The 19,303-nt window shown below is 36.2% G+C and overlaps 1 protein-coding gene across 6 annotated transcripts in view; it reads right to left on the reverse strand.

The window, feature by feature from the left end:
* Positions 1 to 2,469: 2,469 nt before the first annotated feature.
* The window catches only part of LOC128860834 (formin-like protein), a 57,794-nt gene continuing 40,960 nt past the window's right edge, over positions 2,470 to 19,303 (reverse strand). The window contains exons 3-9 of one of the 6 annotated variants that reach the window (XR_008454305.1): positions 15,234 to 16,952; positions 14,964 to 15,177; positions 14,604 to 14,896; positions 13,993 to 14,547; positions 11,908 to 12,027; positions 10,792 to 11,693; positions 7,712 to 7,799 (exon numbers count right to left, since the gene is read on the reverse strand). Coding sequence is in view for 3 of the 6 variants with exons in the window: in XM_054098593.1 (XP_053954568.1) it covers positions 7,587 to 7,826; positions 11,908 to 12,027; positions 13,993 to 14,547; positions 14,604 to 14,896; positions 14,964 to 15,177; positions 15,234 to 16,952 (3,141 nt within the window). In the remaining 3 variants the exon portion in view is untranslated. Of the gene's footprint in view, positions 7,827 to 10,791; positions 11,694 to 11,907; positions 12,028 to 13,992; positions 14,548 to 14,603; positions 14,897 to 14,963; positions 15,178 to 15,233; positions 16,953 to 19,303 lie in introns of all 6 variants that reach the window. The other 5 variants (XR_008454304.1, XR_008454306.1, XM_054098596.1 and 2 more) reach the window with 5 other exon arrangements.

A 19,303-nucleotide genomic window follows, 5' to 3' on the forward strand; every position in this document is an offset into this window, starting at 1 on the left:
AAAATAAAGTTGTGGAAATACAATTTTGAAAAGTTGTTCTGCCGTCAAACCATAGTTATCAATATCAATTCTCATTGCTAAAAAAACACCCTTTGTTGCATCATTTATTTCTCTATAACAGTATACTTATATTAAAAGTCGAACAACTGATTTATATGTAATAGGGTTGATTTTTTCTTGTTCTATGATCATGTGAAATATGCAAATATGCAACATTTTCCAGTGCGTATGACAGGTAAAATGTTTTCCCAGAAAAGAAAATGCTATGAAATTTTCTCCATTCACCTCGCATTCTGAAATCCAAAATATGTTAAACACGTGGCTGATCCAAAGCGGCATTTGTATGTATGAATGTATGCGTCTTTGCACTACACAGAGCGTTGAAGCACAACAAAGGAACCGCCGAAGAGATGCTCTTCTAAGAAATTGGGATAGTCTGCCTAAGCTACCGGTATGAATTATCCGGATTTCTAACGAACCAGGACTGCCACTACGGCAGCATACTTCGAAAATGTATGTATGAAGCTGCCACAAAAGCAAAGTAAATCAATTTGTGCAACAGAGTGTTGTTGTTGTTGTAGCAGCTTACTAATATTTTCATTCCCACGGCAGTTGGTTCGACATTAACGGAAGGATGCGGATTTACAGTGAAATTCCTTATAACCGGATACTCACCGTCGCAGTGTTTTTGTCCGGCTATGGGAGATGTCCGCTTATAAGGGATGAAGTCACAAAATATATACCACACATATAAATTGTATTGTACATAGTTTATTTAAGAAATTTTTGGAAGTAAAGAACATTTGCATACTTTAGTATTGTATATAAATACATATATGTACATATATCGATTAAGTACATTGTTCAAGTCTTTACATTTCCATACTAGTGTTTTTAAACTAAGCTTCTATACAAAGTTTTAAAATTTTGGATTATACCTTGATCAAGGGTTTGGCTAACTGCCATTGTATTTGGCGGCAAGAAAATAATTTTTATGTTGGTTAAGTTTAATTCCTTTGGGTGAGAAGCCGCGTTATCTAAAAACAAGATAATTTTTCGATTCTGGGCTTTCATTCTTCGATTGAACTGCTGCAGCCATTCACTCATTACTTCTCGAGTCATCCATGCTTTTTTATTAGACTTCCAATCCACTAGCAGTTTTGCGATTGGAACATGTTTAAAAGATCGAGGACGGGCTGCTTTACCTATAACCAAAAGCAGCTCCTTATCTCCAGCCATGTTAGCACAGAACAAAATTGTAAGTCTTTCCTTTGATAGTGTACCGCCCACGCATTTTTCGGATTTAAGAGCGAGGGTTTTATCAGATAAGGCACGAAAAAAAATCCCACTTTCGTCTGCGTTCTAAATGTCTTGAGGCTTGTAACCGGTCAACAGAGATGGCAGTTTTGTCCTAAACTGTTCGACACCATCCTGGTTTACATCTGCAGCTTCACCAGATACGCATTTGAAAACACCATTATTCTTTATTCGCCATTTGTTTAACCATCCATCTGAAGCATTAAAATTAGGTACACCCAGTTTGCCTGCAATTTCCATTGCCTTTGCTTTCAAAATGGGACCAGAAATCGGAATGTTTTGACTTCTAGCTTTAGCGATCCAATTAAAACACATCTTGTCTATTTCAGAGCCGCCTTCTTTAAGAAAGCTTCGCTTTTGATGAACATTAACTCCAGACTCCCATTTAGAACGAATTTTTTCTTTATTTTTATTGATTTCAGCAGCTAGTGTTTTGCCAATATTGAACCTCTCAAAGCAAAAGAAACGTGTACCTACCATTAAATTTTTGGGCTCACTGTACTTTACCTTTTTGCAATTCCACGTACTGATAATTTATCTTTTTCGAAAACATTAATAATTTCCATTTTTTCTTTAATAGAAAGTACCTTCTTTTTCGGCACCATTTTATTACGAACTTTGAGCGCAACCATTCGCATGCAACTGACAACAAACTGAATGGAAAACTACTCTTAATTTAAAACACAGGACTTTAATGTGTGCATACATCACCTATTTCATTTTTATAATGAACAACAAAGCTTGCTGTGATATTTTTGAATTTTGTCCGTTTATGAGAAATTTTTTTTATGAAAATGGTTTGAAATACTTTGTCCGCGTCCGGTTATTAGAGTGTTCGTTTATTAGGATGATATTTGTATGAAAAAATGAATGAAAAACCTGTGTACCCAAAATTTGTCCGGTTATTGGAGCTGTCCGGTTATAAGGACTGTCCGTAATGGGGAATTTCACTGTATATCCGGCCAAGGACTGTCACTCCAGCAGCATTTCCCGTTATTATATGGGAATGTTTATCTGCTTCAACAACTATAAGAGGGCCTTATTTTAGTTCAATAGCTAAAAAAACAAAAACCAAAACTTATAAAACAAAACCCAGATATTTAATAAATGAAAAGCATAGATTTTACTAAAAAAATAATAGTTTGAAATTAATTGTTTTTGTTATATTTATTAAACAATTTATATATATGGACCTATAAAACATATGTATATATAAAATTATTACATAAGAATTTATACATATGGTTAATTTGGGCAATATAACAAATACAAATGTCTGCATATAATTCGCATATTAAGAATAAATTGTTTAAAACTAAAATTAACTAAAATGTGTTTAAATTTTTTAAATACGAAATAATTTGGGAATATGCTGTGCGGAAGCTTAACGCACATATGTATGTATGTAACTACACACAGATATCCATATATTTTTAATAACATGCACGAACCTGTATCGAAATGGGTTTACCCATTTTTAAACTATATTTGAGATATACAAAAGTATCTACAACGCTAAAAATCTTAAAGTTTTATAAGTAACAGAAAAAAACAAAATTGTGCTTTCTCAATGCAGTACACACATTAAGTTATTGCGATATATTTACAGATAATAGAAAATTAGTTAACAATAAAATATATACGAAAGTATATACAAATATGCAAAAAAAAAACACATACACAAAGATACAAAATGGTACACAATGTGCATGCGGTATATCAAATAAAAGAATAAAGATACGAGATTTTACAAAAAACATATTTTATATGTACGTATGTATATGTGTATGAGCAGGCTGAGATTCTTAAATATATGCATGCGTGTGTGTGGGTGTATTATATTAAAATTCTATAATACATAACTTTTGATTTAAACATTTCGAACTTCTTCGCTAATTCCATTCCAAAAGTCATTTAAACGAAAGCTACTTAACGCTCAATAAACAAATGCCTGCATTTACATGCATATACCTTTTTTTGAAATTCGCAAATTTTGTTAACACTAAAAGGAATGTACTTAAGAATAAACGTGTATCGTTTTTGCATTTTAAATCATTTCTAATTCTTTCGATTCATGTACATATCTGTATGTGTGTATGTGCGGGTCACTTCGTAAACGCATTAATCAGAGAACGTTAATGAATAGAGAAGTCTTAATGACTGGAAAGTGTTCATTTTCGAGGGGTACTCGTCTCGCGAAGACAATTTCACCACAGACACATTTTTCAACAAAAATTAACAGTAAGGGGCTGAATTATGTAAATTTAGCAGCAGTCGATAAGAATTTGTTGGTGATTAGAAGCAAAGAATGCTAGGTAGCATTTTGATATGACCTATATATTTGAATTTCTCCAAATCATCCAAATTATGTACATATGTTATGTCTGTCTGTCTGGTGTCTGTAAAACTTTGTTGAATTCCCTTCAACTGAATCAAAATCCTCTATAGCAAACGCTTCATTACCAGGCGCACAGGAAGATGGCATATGCAAATGTAAATTTGTGAATTTATATACATTTGTGAATTTATATATATTTGCGCATATGTATATGCTGTGTGTATGTATGCTCACCAGCCACAGCTCAAAATAAAACGGTACAACTTCTCAAGAAATCCAGCGCGCATTCAAAGGCGCAGCGCACATTCATAGGCACAGCATTGTATGTACAGTAAGCGTGAAATGTTTACAGGCATCTTCAAATGCTCTGATTTCAGAGTAAGTTTCTAACTGCAGATATATGCATATGTTTTGTGCACTTTTTATCAATTGAAAAACTACATACGTAAAGTAATCTACTAATTAACTATTTGCCTACTATCAGTTAACATAAAATAATTGTTTCCAAATTTTATCTTAGTATTAATATGTCCGAATCAGACCTTTTTTTAAGCTACTTGTTTTCTTCTGCAACTTACTGTATGCTCATGCGCGCACTTGACGCACAGCAGCTGCGGCTGTCGAGCATTTAGAAAGACATATTTACATACATATATTTTTGCATACATATGTACGAAGCCGCGGGCACTCGACTTGACGAAAATTGAAGATTTATCAAATATTGGCAAATAATTCTTCGCGAAATATTCCAATATTGACTATTTTCGAATTGTCGAGAAAATTGGCATATGGGCGGCTCGTTTTATGAATGAAAGTTCTTGCTCTTAGAACTATGAGCTCGAATTTATCAATGAATTTTTTGAAGATGAGTTTTTGTTGCACAGTACAATAGTTGAAACTGTTCAGCGCCGCCGCGACTGTTCAGCGCTATGGCAACTAGAATGATGGCCGCTACGCCTGCGTCTATGACTGCATTTTGTTCTTGTAGTCGCTAGGCATAGAATTTTAGCTTTGAACGGCATACGCGTTTTGAGGAATAAAGCGAATGCCCTGTGTGTGCGGTTGTATGTACATGCATATGTGTATATTAATAAACATTGTTTTGCTTGAATTCAATATTTATATTTGCATATGCCATCTTCCTGTGTGCCTGGTAATGAAGCGTTTTGTATACAGAATTTTTTGATTTGATCAATTGAACGTACATATATATATATATAGTTAGGGCATCAAGTGTGCATATACGCACATGCACATATGTACGTCGATGCATATGCAGAAGAAGTTGTTTTAGCATTTGCAGGAATTCGATCATTCGAATATTTACACCCTAATTATTGCATGAAATATGATAAGGCGATGCTCGTGAGGTAGGTCATGTTGCTTCAGTGCATACATATGCGTGCAACACTATTTAATAAAGATGCAATTGAATTTAGTTGTCCCATATATCCAAATACGTTTCTTTGAAGTTTTCCTTTATTTATTTTAAAGCTTTATACTATCTAGAAAATGCATACGTACAAATGTATGTATATTATTATTCCCTGTAATAAAATGTAAATTGAAAAAGATTTGGTTTGCCAAAGGAACAAATAAATGCATATTCAAATGTAAATACATATGTCGATATACCAAAATCCTTGTATGCTATGAATTAATTTCGACTCAAAAAATTAGTAAAAATTTTCATCAAATTTGTTTAGTTTTAAATTTACTAAAACGCACATACCAAAATGTGAGAGGTCGTTTTATAATGTATTTTTTTAAATTAAATCAAAATATTAAAGTTACTTTGATTTGATTTGGCGCATATAATAAATTCAATCATTTTTTCTTCATCACCTTTGTTTGAAAATACAAATTGAATAAATTTTCGTTTACCAAGGGAACATAAAAATGCACAAGCAAATGCCTTGCAAAATGCCGTCGGCATTCGTCAATTTGATTTCATACAGAAACCAAAAACTGAGCAGAGCCAATGTACTTGTACATAATTCACTGTAATCAGCCCTGTTAAGAACTTCCCCGCTGTCGAGTTAAGCGAGGTGAAATAGTGTTCGCGGTTTCACTTCATTTTTGACAATTCACACTATTCGTAGCTCGTGAGACTTCTCTATATTTAACGTTCTCTGCATTAATACTAAGCAAGGTGGATTTAATAAGGTGACAGCATTCACCCAGCTGAATTTTTCGCCGTAGGTATGGCTTACGTCAAAATGATATGCTTTGTTTGTATGTATTGGTATGTTTACATTTGCTTGCTGATTTTGACATGATGCTTGCACCAAACGCAACAACAAATACATGTAGGGTTTTACTTATATGTGTTTGCTGTCACCTGTAATAAATTCGCCTTGATACTAAGTGTCAGTCTCTTTTGTTTCATATAGGGAGGCAGATGACAGAGGGTTAATGCGCATTTAAGAGAGCTTCAATGAGCATTGAAATTCTTACCCGTCAAACAGGTGGGTGCATTTATTTAAAATTCATTACTGGCAAGGCGGATTCACACAAGGTGATGGCAGTAGCAGAGCTGATTTGTTTAATTTTTGCTTGGGATTTGGTGGTTCGTTTACATTCTGATTGAAATTTTGGCATTCAAACCAGAAAATTGCAAAAAAAAACAAATACACCTAAATTTTGTTTTTGTACTATCGCCATCACCATATATGGATTCGCCGTGGTTACTGCTGTACCAAGGCGAATATATTCAAGGTGGTAGCATTCGAGCAACAAACTTTTTTTTTAAATTAGAACTGCCAAAGGAAAGAGAATAGAAGACTGCAATGAATGACAAGTAGATGACATTAGCTTGTCGCGCATTCACAACAACAATTTTTTGTCATTTCATTTTCTAATAGAAGAAGAGGAAATCAACTAGTGTAATCACACCACCTTCTCTAAATACGCCTTGTGCTGTACCTAGAATGATATAACAAGAGATTGCGCCTTCCGACTTCGCTGCGACGTCATGCTCCGAGAATATACAAACAAAAGGAAGAGTAATTACTTGTTTGTGAAGGCGAAGACTAGGCGAAGAGTAGGCGAAATCAATAGAAGTTGCCCAGCACAAGAAATGATACACACACACATTTTCTTGCCACAGCGTCATTCGCATAAAAAAGACAAGAAAAACTGCGTTTGGACGCTTTAAATTCATTTGTGCTTTCACAATTTAACACGCGGCAATTTGTTTTCATTTATTTGTTTAGTTTAAGTGTCACAAATCACAATATTACCAAGCCATGTACTGAATTTGTTTGCTTTGTATTATTAAGGTGTCTGACGTCACACTTGGCAAAATCACGAAAAATAAGTAACGGTTTTCGATTTTGCCTCACTTCCACCTCTTTGCTTGGAGTTGGGCAAACATGCTGCATACATTGAAGCGCAGAATTAAGAAAAAATCGTTGTTAAAGAATACGAGTCATTAGCAAAATATTGTAAACAGGTGTAAATTATGGACGGTGTTACCATATTGGAGTCGGTCAATTCAGTTTAAATGCACTAATGCGCATTAATTTGCATTTACGCTACCGTCTGTCTATCGTATCAAACTCAAAAGATGAAAATGTGCAATTTGCACAACTTGCAATAGTTCGAGATTAGCATTCCGCCGTGTTTGCGCATATTGGGCATTATCATTTCTTATGGCTTAGAAATAAAGGCTATGCACACTTTACATTAATGCATTTAGAATGTGCCCAAGTGGATGACATATGTATGTATGCTATTTATGTATGTACATAACTGTTTTGAAAAATTTATCAAAAATCCCTAGTCTTCACTCAACGTTTTATGCTATTGTAGAAAATACAATTAAATTTGTTACTTGTAAAATAGTAAATATAATTGTACATGGAGCATTTTTGCTTTTTTTTGTTTTTAATTTTTCCGAGATTTCGTATTTTTCATCTTCGCTTTCGCTTTAGACGTCCAGTTCTTCGAGTGTTCGCGAGAGGCGGTTATTATCGATGCGTCTGCGTTGACTGCGTCGCACTGCATCGGCCCGCCGATAGGGTTCGCTCTTCAGCCCCAGCAATATGTCTTCAAGTGCACCATTATAAACTTCATCTTGTTGCAGCAACTTCTTTTCACGCACCGAATTCGTTTTGCTTTTCAGCTCGTTGATGACAGCGTCCTGTAAGGAGAAGCCACAACCGGGCAACTATTATCAGTTCAATACGATTTATAGTGGAAAATGCGAAAGCGTCGTATCACATTCAAACGAAAGCAGCAAATAAAAGCATAAAGGGCGCCACCACAGTGAGCCAGTAAGCACATGAGCATGTATGAAAGCAGGCATGAAAATAGGAGAAAGGATAAAGAATAAAAATTAATTAGTTTACACCGCCACCAACTTTGTAATTAATCGCACTTAAGGTTATACTATAGATAATTTTATATTATATGCACATTAATAATGTACAGAAGCTTATTCGGAAAATTATGTTGCATGACTTTGGAATAGTTTAGTATACTTATATTTTTATTGTTATGGATATTAACAGGTTTTGTTTTAGAACACACATAACGGTATTTTGCCCATATAAACTTAAAAACTGAACTACATATTATATGTAGGCACTCTAGGTGATTGTTAAATACTATTTGGAGTCGATCTCAGATGTCTGATTATTTCTTACGACTAACTTTGAAAGATTCTAACCGATTTTGAGTAATTTTCTCTCAGAGTTTTTTATTTCGACTGGTAAGCACATTTTGTAGGAAAGGATACGTTTCATATTTTTATTAGAAGCTTCACTAAGCCAGTAAGTACCTGGAAGTTTGGTCAAGAGCTCGACCAATTTATTTTATAACTGCGATGTTGCTTGCTTTAATGCATTCGACAAGTAATCCAACGTTCACTAAAGGCGTGACACTATGAATGGAATTTTGTACAAACATTATTGGATTGTGATAATGTAGCTGAACGGTATTTTAATTAAGTATTTTTTAAGCTTTTAAAATTATAAGCCTATTGGCAGCGCCTAACCAACGAAATGACGGCAATGGGAAAGAGGATGAAAAAGAAGATGACGCTTCGTTAAATGTCCCATTAGAAAGACGACAAAGATATAACTGTGAATACATTCCTTTTTTTGGATGCGAATCGTTTTCTAATTAGCGAATCAGTCGTTGGCTTTTGATGAGTGGCACAGGCGATTGTGCAGAGAGCCAGACACACTTTGTTGTACGGAAATGAGGATATGATAATGCAGTTTCAGCAAAAAAATTTAAATTTTTGTTGTATTGAGTTATTGGACTAACTTTTTTTGTATTAATATATATTACACCTATATTACCATATATGTATATGGTATGCTCGCAATAATAGCAGCACGACATATTGCTCGGTTGTTACTATTTACATCTTGATATTTTTATTTTATCTAAATTTTTAATTTATTTTTTACTTAAGTACATACTACAACAAAAGTGTCATGCTTTAATCAGAGCTTTTAGAAAAATTTCGAATATGCAGTTTTATAGCGCATTGCATTTTGGTAAAGTGAAAGTTTGAAAACCTGCGTTGATTTTGGACTTTTTTTTTACATTTTCTTTTTATAAACAAATTTCGAACGTTCGTTATATGGAAGAAAATTCATCCACAGTCAACAAAAAACGAAACAACGCGAATTTTGAGATACTATACTTCGGCCGCCGTAGCTGAATGGGTTAGTGCATGACTACTATTCGGGAGAGCATACTTAGGTTCGAATCTCCGTGCATTAAATAGCAAAATGATAGAAAAAGATTTAATAGCGGTCGCCCCTCGGCAGAAAAAGAGCTAACCTCCGAGTGTATTTCTGCCATGAAAAAACTCCTCATAAAAAAACAACCATTTGCCGTTCGGAGTCGGCTTAAAACTGTAGGTCCCTCCATTTGTGGAACAACATCAAGACGCACGTCACAAATAGGAGGAGGAGCTCGGCCAAACACATAACAGAAGTGTATGCGCCAATTATTTATTTATTTGTTCTTTTTTTATGTTTTTGACATTTGTTGATTTTTTTTTTCATTTTCTCTAGATAAAAAATATTTCGAGCGTTCGGTATATGGACGAAAATGCATAGCACAGTACCCGAAAAAATTATTAAAGATCAATGCGAATTTTGAGCTACTTTAACTGCATAATTTTTCTAAAAGTTCTAACTAAAAAGTTTGAAATTTTGATGAAATTTTTTTTTTTTTTGTTTTAATTTTTTCCCTATGAGTTATATGGTTTTTTATAGTAGAAAATATATTCTCATGATATTGTTTCATCAAAAAGGAAAAATTAAATAAATAAATCGCCAAAACTTTGCAATATTTCGCGCTATTATTGCATTTGAGTAAATTTATGCATTAATGTTTAAACAATTGCATTCTTTCCTATTACTCTTTACTGCCAATGCAGCAATCACTAATTACAGATGGACATAACTGACGTTACCTGTCATGTCATACCGACTGTCGCTGATCTTCCTGTCATTGAGCAGAAGGGATTTTAGGCAGCTGGTTCGGCATTCGCTCGAATCAGGCTTGAGGTCTTTGGCACTAATGTGTTAAGAAGCGACCACAATGGCTCCTTGACACCATAAGATCTACTCAGATTTCTTCGGAAGTAGGGTAGATTTAAAGAAAATTAATAAGGGAACTCGAGTGCAGCACAATGAACCTAATGTTGTCTGAGTGCTGTACTTGCTAGTTGTGCCGACAAAAAAAAAAATTCACTGCTTCGAATGCAAAGGCTAGGGGTTTTGTCAAAAGTGACTTCAACTAAAATATGAGCACATTTTAACTAATATTTATTGTACGTACGGCACAAATTATATAAAATATTTCTTGTTAGTTGTGACATTAAATTACATATTGTTATCTTCCAAATAGTTTTACCGTTTAACTTTAAAATGTTACAATACATAAAATGTAAGTAAAAGGTCAAAAACAAATACAAACAAAATTGAACAGCAAAAATTATTGAAAGCACACAAATCGGAACAAATAACAGAGGGACAAACAAATTGAGAACACACAAGAAAGAGAACGTAAACAGTTATGATATTTTAATACACGTTGTTAAGAAAACTATTGCTAATGATTACAGTTTCTCTACGAAGCAATGGAAGTTTTGGTTTGTGATAACTTACTTATTTTTCATCCTAAAAGCGTTGGAAATGCCAACAAGATGGAAGGTGTATCGAATTGCTTTAAACCCGGTCTTTAATTACATAAGTTACCAAGACCGATATCCTCTATTGTTTTCGCTTATCGCTTTTCAGGAAGGGTGATGATTGTGGTGGTGGTTGTGATGATCTTAGTGATCGTGGGAGCGATGCGTTATTGGTAATGGTTGTGGTGGTGGTGATTGTCGTGACGGTGAAGGTAAACATAATAAATATAGAGGCACTTCCTTCTTATTCTATATGGATATTTTTGGTTTTCTTTGCAAATTACGTAAACTAAGCGTTATTTTTATATGCTTTCATGTTTTTTTTTTTTTGTTTTATTGAGACACTGTAGGTATATGCTGTATGTTATTTATGTAGGTGGATTATATGTGAGTACTATGAAGTCGTGTATATGTCGTTGTGTCGTTATATGAGGCTTGTTTTATTGTGCGCATGGCTAGCTAGGTAGTGTAGGTATATACATTACAAATTCGGATGACAATAACAGCAAAATTTCTTACACGATTTTCGTTTCACTCGTGTCCTTCACTTTGCATCTGCGCAATGTGTTTTCGCTGCAGTAGTACCAACACCAAAATACCATATAATATTATTATTCGTTTTAACTTAAGCCAAACACCTTTTTGCCTAATTTTACAATAGTTTTCTCTTTTTTTGTTTGCCAAACATTCCACGCGCCACATTACAATTATAATTACATAACGATTACGAATAACTTGCTTAACTGTACATTATTTTCAATTATTCTACTCCTTAATATTGCTTTTTATTTATCTGCAATTATTTGCGTTGTCTTTTCACGCAGAATTAATAAGCGCTTTGTGTAGTAAACTGCTTTCCATAGTCACGCAACCCAGTTTCTGTATATGGACGAATGAATGGAGAAAAAACGAAAACAATAACAACTGCAACCAACACAATTACCAAACAAATCATAAATTATGAAGCGCCGTAGCCAAAAAAATAGCTAACAAGTTTTCGAACTTGTATTTATTACATTTAAAAAGCCTTTGTGTGTATAAGTAAGTAGTGGATGCTCTAAAAGGGGAAGCTATATATATTGCTCACGCTCACCTGTTGTTTTTTCTGGTTCATTTTGTTGCGCAGTAATACTTGATCGCTTTCTTTTTTGGTTGCAGCCTGGGCAGCTGCTTGCTCTAGACGACGACGCTGTTCGTTTTCTTGATCGTGTATCTAAAAACAAGCAAATTATAGTTTTGTTTATATATACTTATACGCATAAAGAAGGGCCGAAGGATTTGATCGATAAAAACCTTACAAATCTTAATAATTAATAAGCTCTGCAGAGCTTAAGCAACAAAGAGTCACTTCATTTGGCGGTCTTTAATATTCAATCTCGATAGCGATAGATTACACGATTTTTAGCGAGCAATAGACAGAGCTGCTGTTTTAAGCAGAACGGGGATTGAGCATAAAAGTTGTGACTGGCAGATATCGGATATGTATTATAGGCATAAATAAAAAGTTCATTCCCCTACTAAATGATTACACTCTTTCAAGATTTCATTATTAATGCTTGTCGGTTTCTTCTAGCCACCCTCCTGTGGAAACCTAAGCTTAGAGACATCCAGACCGCTATACCCTTATTTTCCAAAACGCGCCTTAGTTGGAGTTACGAACTGCATGCAGATATCGAAGACAACCTATAACTTCTTTCACAGCATTAAGCTAAGTTAATGTGAGAACGAAGATGAGAATGGGAAACTTACAGAGGTTGCAAGGACTGACCAAATTTGGCAAAAAATCATAATGGTTAAAAGACAAATATGGGCAGTTTTGGGGAAAAATATTTCCTGGACAAAACGAATGGTATTTGTATTAGATAACAGAAAATAACGGTTAATATTTTGCGATGTGCTATTAACGTGCTTTGCCTGGAAATCCAAAGGGCTTAAAAACATACAAAAAAATTAAAGCATATGGAATAAGATTAAAGATGTAATATATATGCGCGTGGATGTTCCGATTTCCTGATTCCCATTAAAAACTATGAATTTTGTTATTTTCATTTGCATTATTATATTTTATTAACCGTAACCGAATGGGTTGGTATGTGACTACCATTCGGTAGCGCTCGGATTTGAAACAGTAATTGGTATTCACAGTTTTTTTCTAATAGCGGCCGCTCATCGGCAGGCAATGGCAAACCTCCGAGTGTATTTCTGCCATGAAAAAACCCTCACAAAAAACATCCATAAAAACATAGGGCCCTCGATTTGTGAAAAAACATCAAGACGCACACTACAAATAGAAGGAGGAGCTCGGTCAAACACCCAACTATGGGTATATATATATAGCAGCATTCCCCAAACATTTATAGGGAAGTTTTAGTTGTTTCATAAACCTTTGATGAGAAGTAACTTTGCTTAACGATTTTCTCAGGATTTAAAAAAACATTTTTTTTTTACAGAATAATTTTTGAGACAACGTAATTTTTAAATTTTTTGTCTACCTACGGCGGCCACCGTAGCCGACTGGATTGGTGCGTCACTACCATTCAGAATTCACAGTGTGAACGTGGGTTCGAATCTCGGTGAAACACCAAAATTAAGAAAAACATGTTTCTAATAGCGGTCGCCCCTTGGCAGGCAATGGCAAACTTCCGAGTGTATTTCTGCCATGAAAAAGCTCCTCATAAATATATCTGCCGTTCGGAGTCGGCTTGAAACTGTAGGTCCCTCCATTTGTGGAACAACATGAAGATGCACACCACAAATAGGAGGAGCTCCCCCTCCCCAAACACCCAAAAAGGGTGTACGCGCCAATAATATATATATATACATATTTCTACTTTAAAAACTATAGCACAAAATGAAATTAAATAATGAACGAATATATGTGTAATGGTTTAAAGGTGGAAAGTGACTCGTTTGGCTAAAAAACAATCGTCTGAAAAGCATCGAAATAGTTAAGCGGCTATATGTAAAGAACTATTAATTTAAAATGTTCATCAGTTGCTGAATATTTCGTTTTTGAAGTTACATTTTACTAAGCTCGATTTCCGCTTTTCATGATCGAACGCTGTATTATTATTATTATTATTTTTTTGTTTTTTCAAATTCCTACCTTAGCTCTGTCTAAGCGTCTTAAATAGATTAACTTAAAGGTTTCAGCTTTTCAAATTGGACACTAATTTACCTTAAATGCTCGTGTGAAACGCACAATCAATGCAAAGAACGCTGCTGCATCGGCGTTGCGCGAGGATTCCCCGAAATACTCAACACATTCTTTGAATGCATCCTGAGCATTCTTTAATTCCATTTTGATTTTCTTCAATTTATCCTCAGAGTTATTAAGGAAATCGCGCAGGATATGCGTTTGTGCACCTTTCACACGTTGTTCCGCCTCCCTCTTCACCAATTCCATGCCCTTTTCAAGATCATGTACGTCTGTCACGATGTTTTCCAGCGATACTTGCGATGCTTTATCTGTGCAATACAACTCTGTGTCAAAGTTGAGCAGCTCAGGGAATTTTTGGCGGATGGTTGCCACAATATAGTGCAGGAGTGATGTGCGTTTGTCAGTCGACTTCGTGTCGATTAAGGTATCAAGCGACTGTAATTTGAATCCATAAGCGGGACCTCGTTTACTGCTGTTGAGATAATTGCCGAAAGCTAGGACAATTTCTAGCACGGCCTTAAATTTCATTGATTTCTTTAGAGAATTTGAAGCAGTGGTGATAGCTTGTATTTGCTGCAAGTAAACCAGAACATATTATAAGATTCTTCAAAGACTAAATTCGATCTTACTGGACTGATTAGGTGCAGACAATCGAAGAAATTGCCCATATAATTCATAATTGATAACTTAGATGAAATGCGTTCTACGCGCGACAATTGCAACATGAATTTATCCTCTTCGGTGAGTTGGTTTTGGTCTTTACGCTCAGCTATGTATTCCTTGTAGGATTTCACTTCCACATCGGTGGGCACCATCTTCTGCAGCAGCTCCACATTTTCCAGGGAGAGTTTCTTCAAATCTAAGCTATGTATGGCGGCAATAACCTCATCGATAGGCATATCCAACTTGCGACGAGATATTGCTAATAAAGTAATTAAGCCCATGAAATAATAACATCCTCACATATATGCACAAACTGTATATCGTACCAATATTTCGTAATCTCGTATGCTCCAATAGTGACACATTGTCCGGCTTCTTGAACCGCTTACTGGGATAAGAGTGCAGGCCATCTACTTCAGAGCTGCTACCATTTGTCAATCCTCCACCAATACCGATTTTAAAGCGCTCCTCGAATTCGTTGAAATCAATGTGCTTAAAGATTTTCTCATCATCCAATTCGTTAAAAATCGTTCCACGAACCTATTAAAAAATTATATCAGTTTTATGTTATGATTTTTAAATCAATATCGTCTCACCTGATTTGGCTTCAAAGCTATCCAGTTAAGTGTTGGCAGTTTATATTTCGTCGGCACTTTACGTTTGATTGTCATGGCACCATCTGGAGCAGGCATGAAACCGGCGACAGGTGGCGGCGGCGGTTGGAACGCACACATCATTGGTCCGCCATTTGGACCAGAACCATAAGGTGGTGAACGTGAACCCACTGATCCACCATTTGCAGACATTGTGGGTGAAAGTGTACCACCATTGCTTATGGATCCACCGGGCGCAAGAGGTGGTGGTGGTGGTGCTGGTGGTGCGGGCGGAGGAGGTGGCGGAGGTGCCGAGTTGGTAGGTGACATGGCATATGGCAGTGGTGGCGGCGGTGGAGGCAACGGAGGGGAAGAGCATTTGTCCGGCGAAGCTCCGCCATTTTGCAGGGACGTCTCACTATTCGAACCGGAGCGCGGCAAAGAACGTGTTAATGTTTGCAGTTCGAGATTCTTACTCTGAAGCAGGGAATCACGCTTCTTTAGTTCCTGCTCATTCTGCTTGAGTATACGACGCAACGTTGTGACCTCTTCATCAAATTTCAGTTTCGTAGTTAATAAGTCCTCGCGTTCTGCTTTTAACACTGCCACCTCTGTCTCGAGCTCAGCAAGCTTATACATGAATTCTGAGTTGCGATCAACTTCGCGCTCTAACTGATCCTCAAGTTCTTGAACTCGTTCTAAGGCAGCAGTCTTCGTCTCGGAATCCTCCATTAGTCCTGCCACGTCGAAAACATTGTCCAAATAAGCGGATATTTGCACCTTGAGCTCCTCCGATTCAGTCATACGCAGTTTCTCCAGATATTTGTCCAGGCCAAGTGCTGTGAATTCATACTGCAGGTGCACACGATAATTCATGTCTTCTACGGAATGGACTACAATATTCATGAACTGCATACACGCTACCATAAAGTCAATGTTGAAGGCTTCAAAGTTCATGAAGTATTCCATTAGTGTTTGGAAGCGGCGCTTCTCCTGACACACGTCCTTGAAGTTATCGAAAGACGACAAAATAATTTCGTGACCACCCTTCACCAGACAAATGGCAGCCAACAGCTCTAGCACCAGTGCTTTCGTACGCAACGATTTGTGTATCAGGCTCAACGCGATACAATTGATAGCTTCCCTATGTTGAATAACCATGTTGAAGCCGTACTTGTTGTTCATTATAGCCCGCAAGCACATTATGCACACATGTATGTCATCGGTGGATGCACCCATATTTAATTTGGCTATATGTCTGGACCGTCGCTTAATGCTGGGACTGTCGAGCACCTCGGCCAGCGAGGGACGCAAAAAACCATTCAGACTTCCGCCAGAGTGATGTGAATGTTGATGATGCCGTGCACCATCTAAATTAATGCTACCACTAAGAGGAGAACTTACTCCCACCGATGAACTACCCAAACCATCCGCGGCACTTGAGCCCGTACCACCTCCCACCGTTTGGCTGCTAGTCATATTCAAGCGCTCGTCTGAGTCGGAGAGTGCTTCTTCAACGCGCTGTTCATGTCGCATCATCTGCAGCCGGAAACTTAGATAATCTACAAGTGCATCGAGGCCCTGATTCGTATCGTCGAGAAACTCCTTAACCCATTCGATGTGGTTGGTACGTAGCGAGATCTCGAGATCACGCAGCACCTGTGTCGATGTGGACTCACCGACCATTTTACGTTTCTGACAAAGAAAGTAGAGGAAGAATAGCTGTAAGTGTACAAAATTGTCCCGGGCAGGAATTCGGAAAGGAGCGAGGTATATGGGATAAGTGGATTGGGAAAATGTGCATTCAGAAATTATCCGTAACAAAAAATAATGTTCATTCATGGAACCAAAGGATTATTCAGGATAAAGGATATTCGGGATAAAAAAGATGCATACATTTTTGGGACAGGTGAGGTGTGCACGAGGATGAACCGTAAAAAAATCGCATATTACGTGTACAAGTAGTTGATTAAAGTATAAGATGAGTAGGAATTGGTGAACATAAAATGTGTAGGAAAATAAATTTTATTGTACGTTTTAAGAAGCATGAAACGAAACCAAAAAAAAAACAAAGTAAAAAGAAGGTAAAGTGTAAGTGTGTGAGTGTGTGAGTAGAGAAACGAAAATTTTGCATTAATTTTCAGTATTTTTAAGAGAAATTTAATTATACTACATACAGAAATTAAAGGATTCGTTCAAGCCGCAAAAGTATGGATAGTAGCAGGTAAGTCGATTGGAGCCCAATTCCAAGATGCTTCTAGGTACTTATGCATTGGCATATGTATTACTTTCAATTACAAAACGCCAGGCTATTTCGATATTCAGCGTCTTTTATAATGGCTTTTAAGTACTTTCACTACAAGGACCGCTAAACCCTCCAAAGCTAACTAAATGTTTAACTACACTTCGTATAGACAATTTTGGAAAATTAATTAGTAATATTAATTAATAATAATATTTTGCGCACGATTTTAATTTTTTGGAGTATTATTTAGAACTTGTTTAGAATTTATGAATACATACACTATTATCAAGTCAGTCCATAAGTTCGTGCGTATTTTACCCTTAATTTCACTTTTGTACGATTTTTGCATACAAAAAATTATTCGCGGAATATAACGGAACTATTTATATTTTCTTTGATATATTGTGCATTCAACAAGTGATTTCAATCGCGGATAGAAGCACGTGTTGTTAAAAAATAAAGTGGAATCTTCGAACGCGTATAAGAGGCATATTTTGTATTTTTTTTATAAAAGTGGTAAAAATGCAACAACTGCTGCTGCAGAAATAAACACTGTTCGCGGAGAAAATACGTGACTGTAAGGACTGCGCAAAAGTGGTTTTCAAAATTCCGAAGTGGTGACTGCGACGTGAAGGATGCCCCGCGCGCTGGTTGTCCTGAAGTCTTTAACTCCGACGCCTTGCTCGAACTCGTGAAAGCTGAACCAAATTTGACAGTCGATATGATAGCTCAGAGGTTATATTCATCGCATGAACAGTTCACAGGCACCTGGTTAAGTTGGGAAAGGTTTCAAACCTGGGAAAATGGGTTCCGCATAGACTTTCCGTTGCCAACCTTCAGCAGAGAGTGAATGTGTGTTCTCAGCTGCTGCAACAGCTTGAAAATGAAAGTTTTTTGAACCGTATCGTTACTGGTGATGAAAAATGGGTCCTTTACAATAATCCTGTTTGCAAACGCCAATGGTTAGATAAAGATGAAACACCAGAACCGACCCCTAGAGATTTTATTAATTTTAAAACCATCTTTAAAAAACGCACGAACTTATGGACTGACCTGATAATTTTAATTTTTTAAGTTGTGTGGGATCCAACGCGAACACACTTTGTTATTACCTCACGTCATCATTATCTCATACTAATGCCCAAGGATGCCTCACTCTCACGGTATGTGACATGATGATATGGTTAATTTGTACACAGCATATATATTTTCGGGTACAGCAACTGATTTTGAACAACCTTCCTGGAATTCGTCGGTGAGTGAACAATGGCCACCGAAAAATTCTTTATATAATCGGTGCATACTTGTCTTGTTAATCCACTTCAAAAATCGTGAAAAATAATCGCTCGAAAATGTTCACGGTTAAATTCACTTTGTTTTTTAATGATGTGATTTTTAAAGGTAGTGTTATCAACTCTAATATAGCTCCCACATCAAAACGTTCAGGATCAATTTCTGGTCAAATATGTCAATTTTTCCAATGGTCCAAGATCAGTAACACAAATAGAGACCCTCGAATCGTTGGGCCTTCGCCGTTAAAAAAGGACGGAACATGTGAAATTATGAAATCATTTGTTAAAAACAAAATCTCTCGATGTGGTCTGTTGACTGACCTCCTGGATCGTGTGACTTAACACTACTCTTTTATTTTCTATGAGGATATATTAAGTCATTTGTGTACGCTAACAAACCGGCAACAATTGACAAATTTGAAACCAACATTGATCGAGTTATAACAGGAATAATACCAGATTTGCTCAAAACAACCGTTAAAACGTAAACTGATCGATTGCAGTTCGCCGGGGCAGCCTCCACCTCTGGCTTTATG

This window comes from Anastrepha ludens, chromosome 4, assembly GCF_028408465.1.
Source record: "Anastrepha ludens isolate Willacy chromosome 4, idAnaLude1.1, whole genome shotgun sequence".
Taxonomy (NCBI): domain Eukaryota; kingdom Metazoa; phylum Arthropoda; class Insecta; order Diptera; family Tephritidae; genus Anastrepha; species Anastrepha ludens.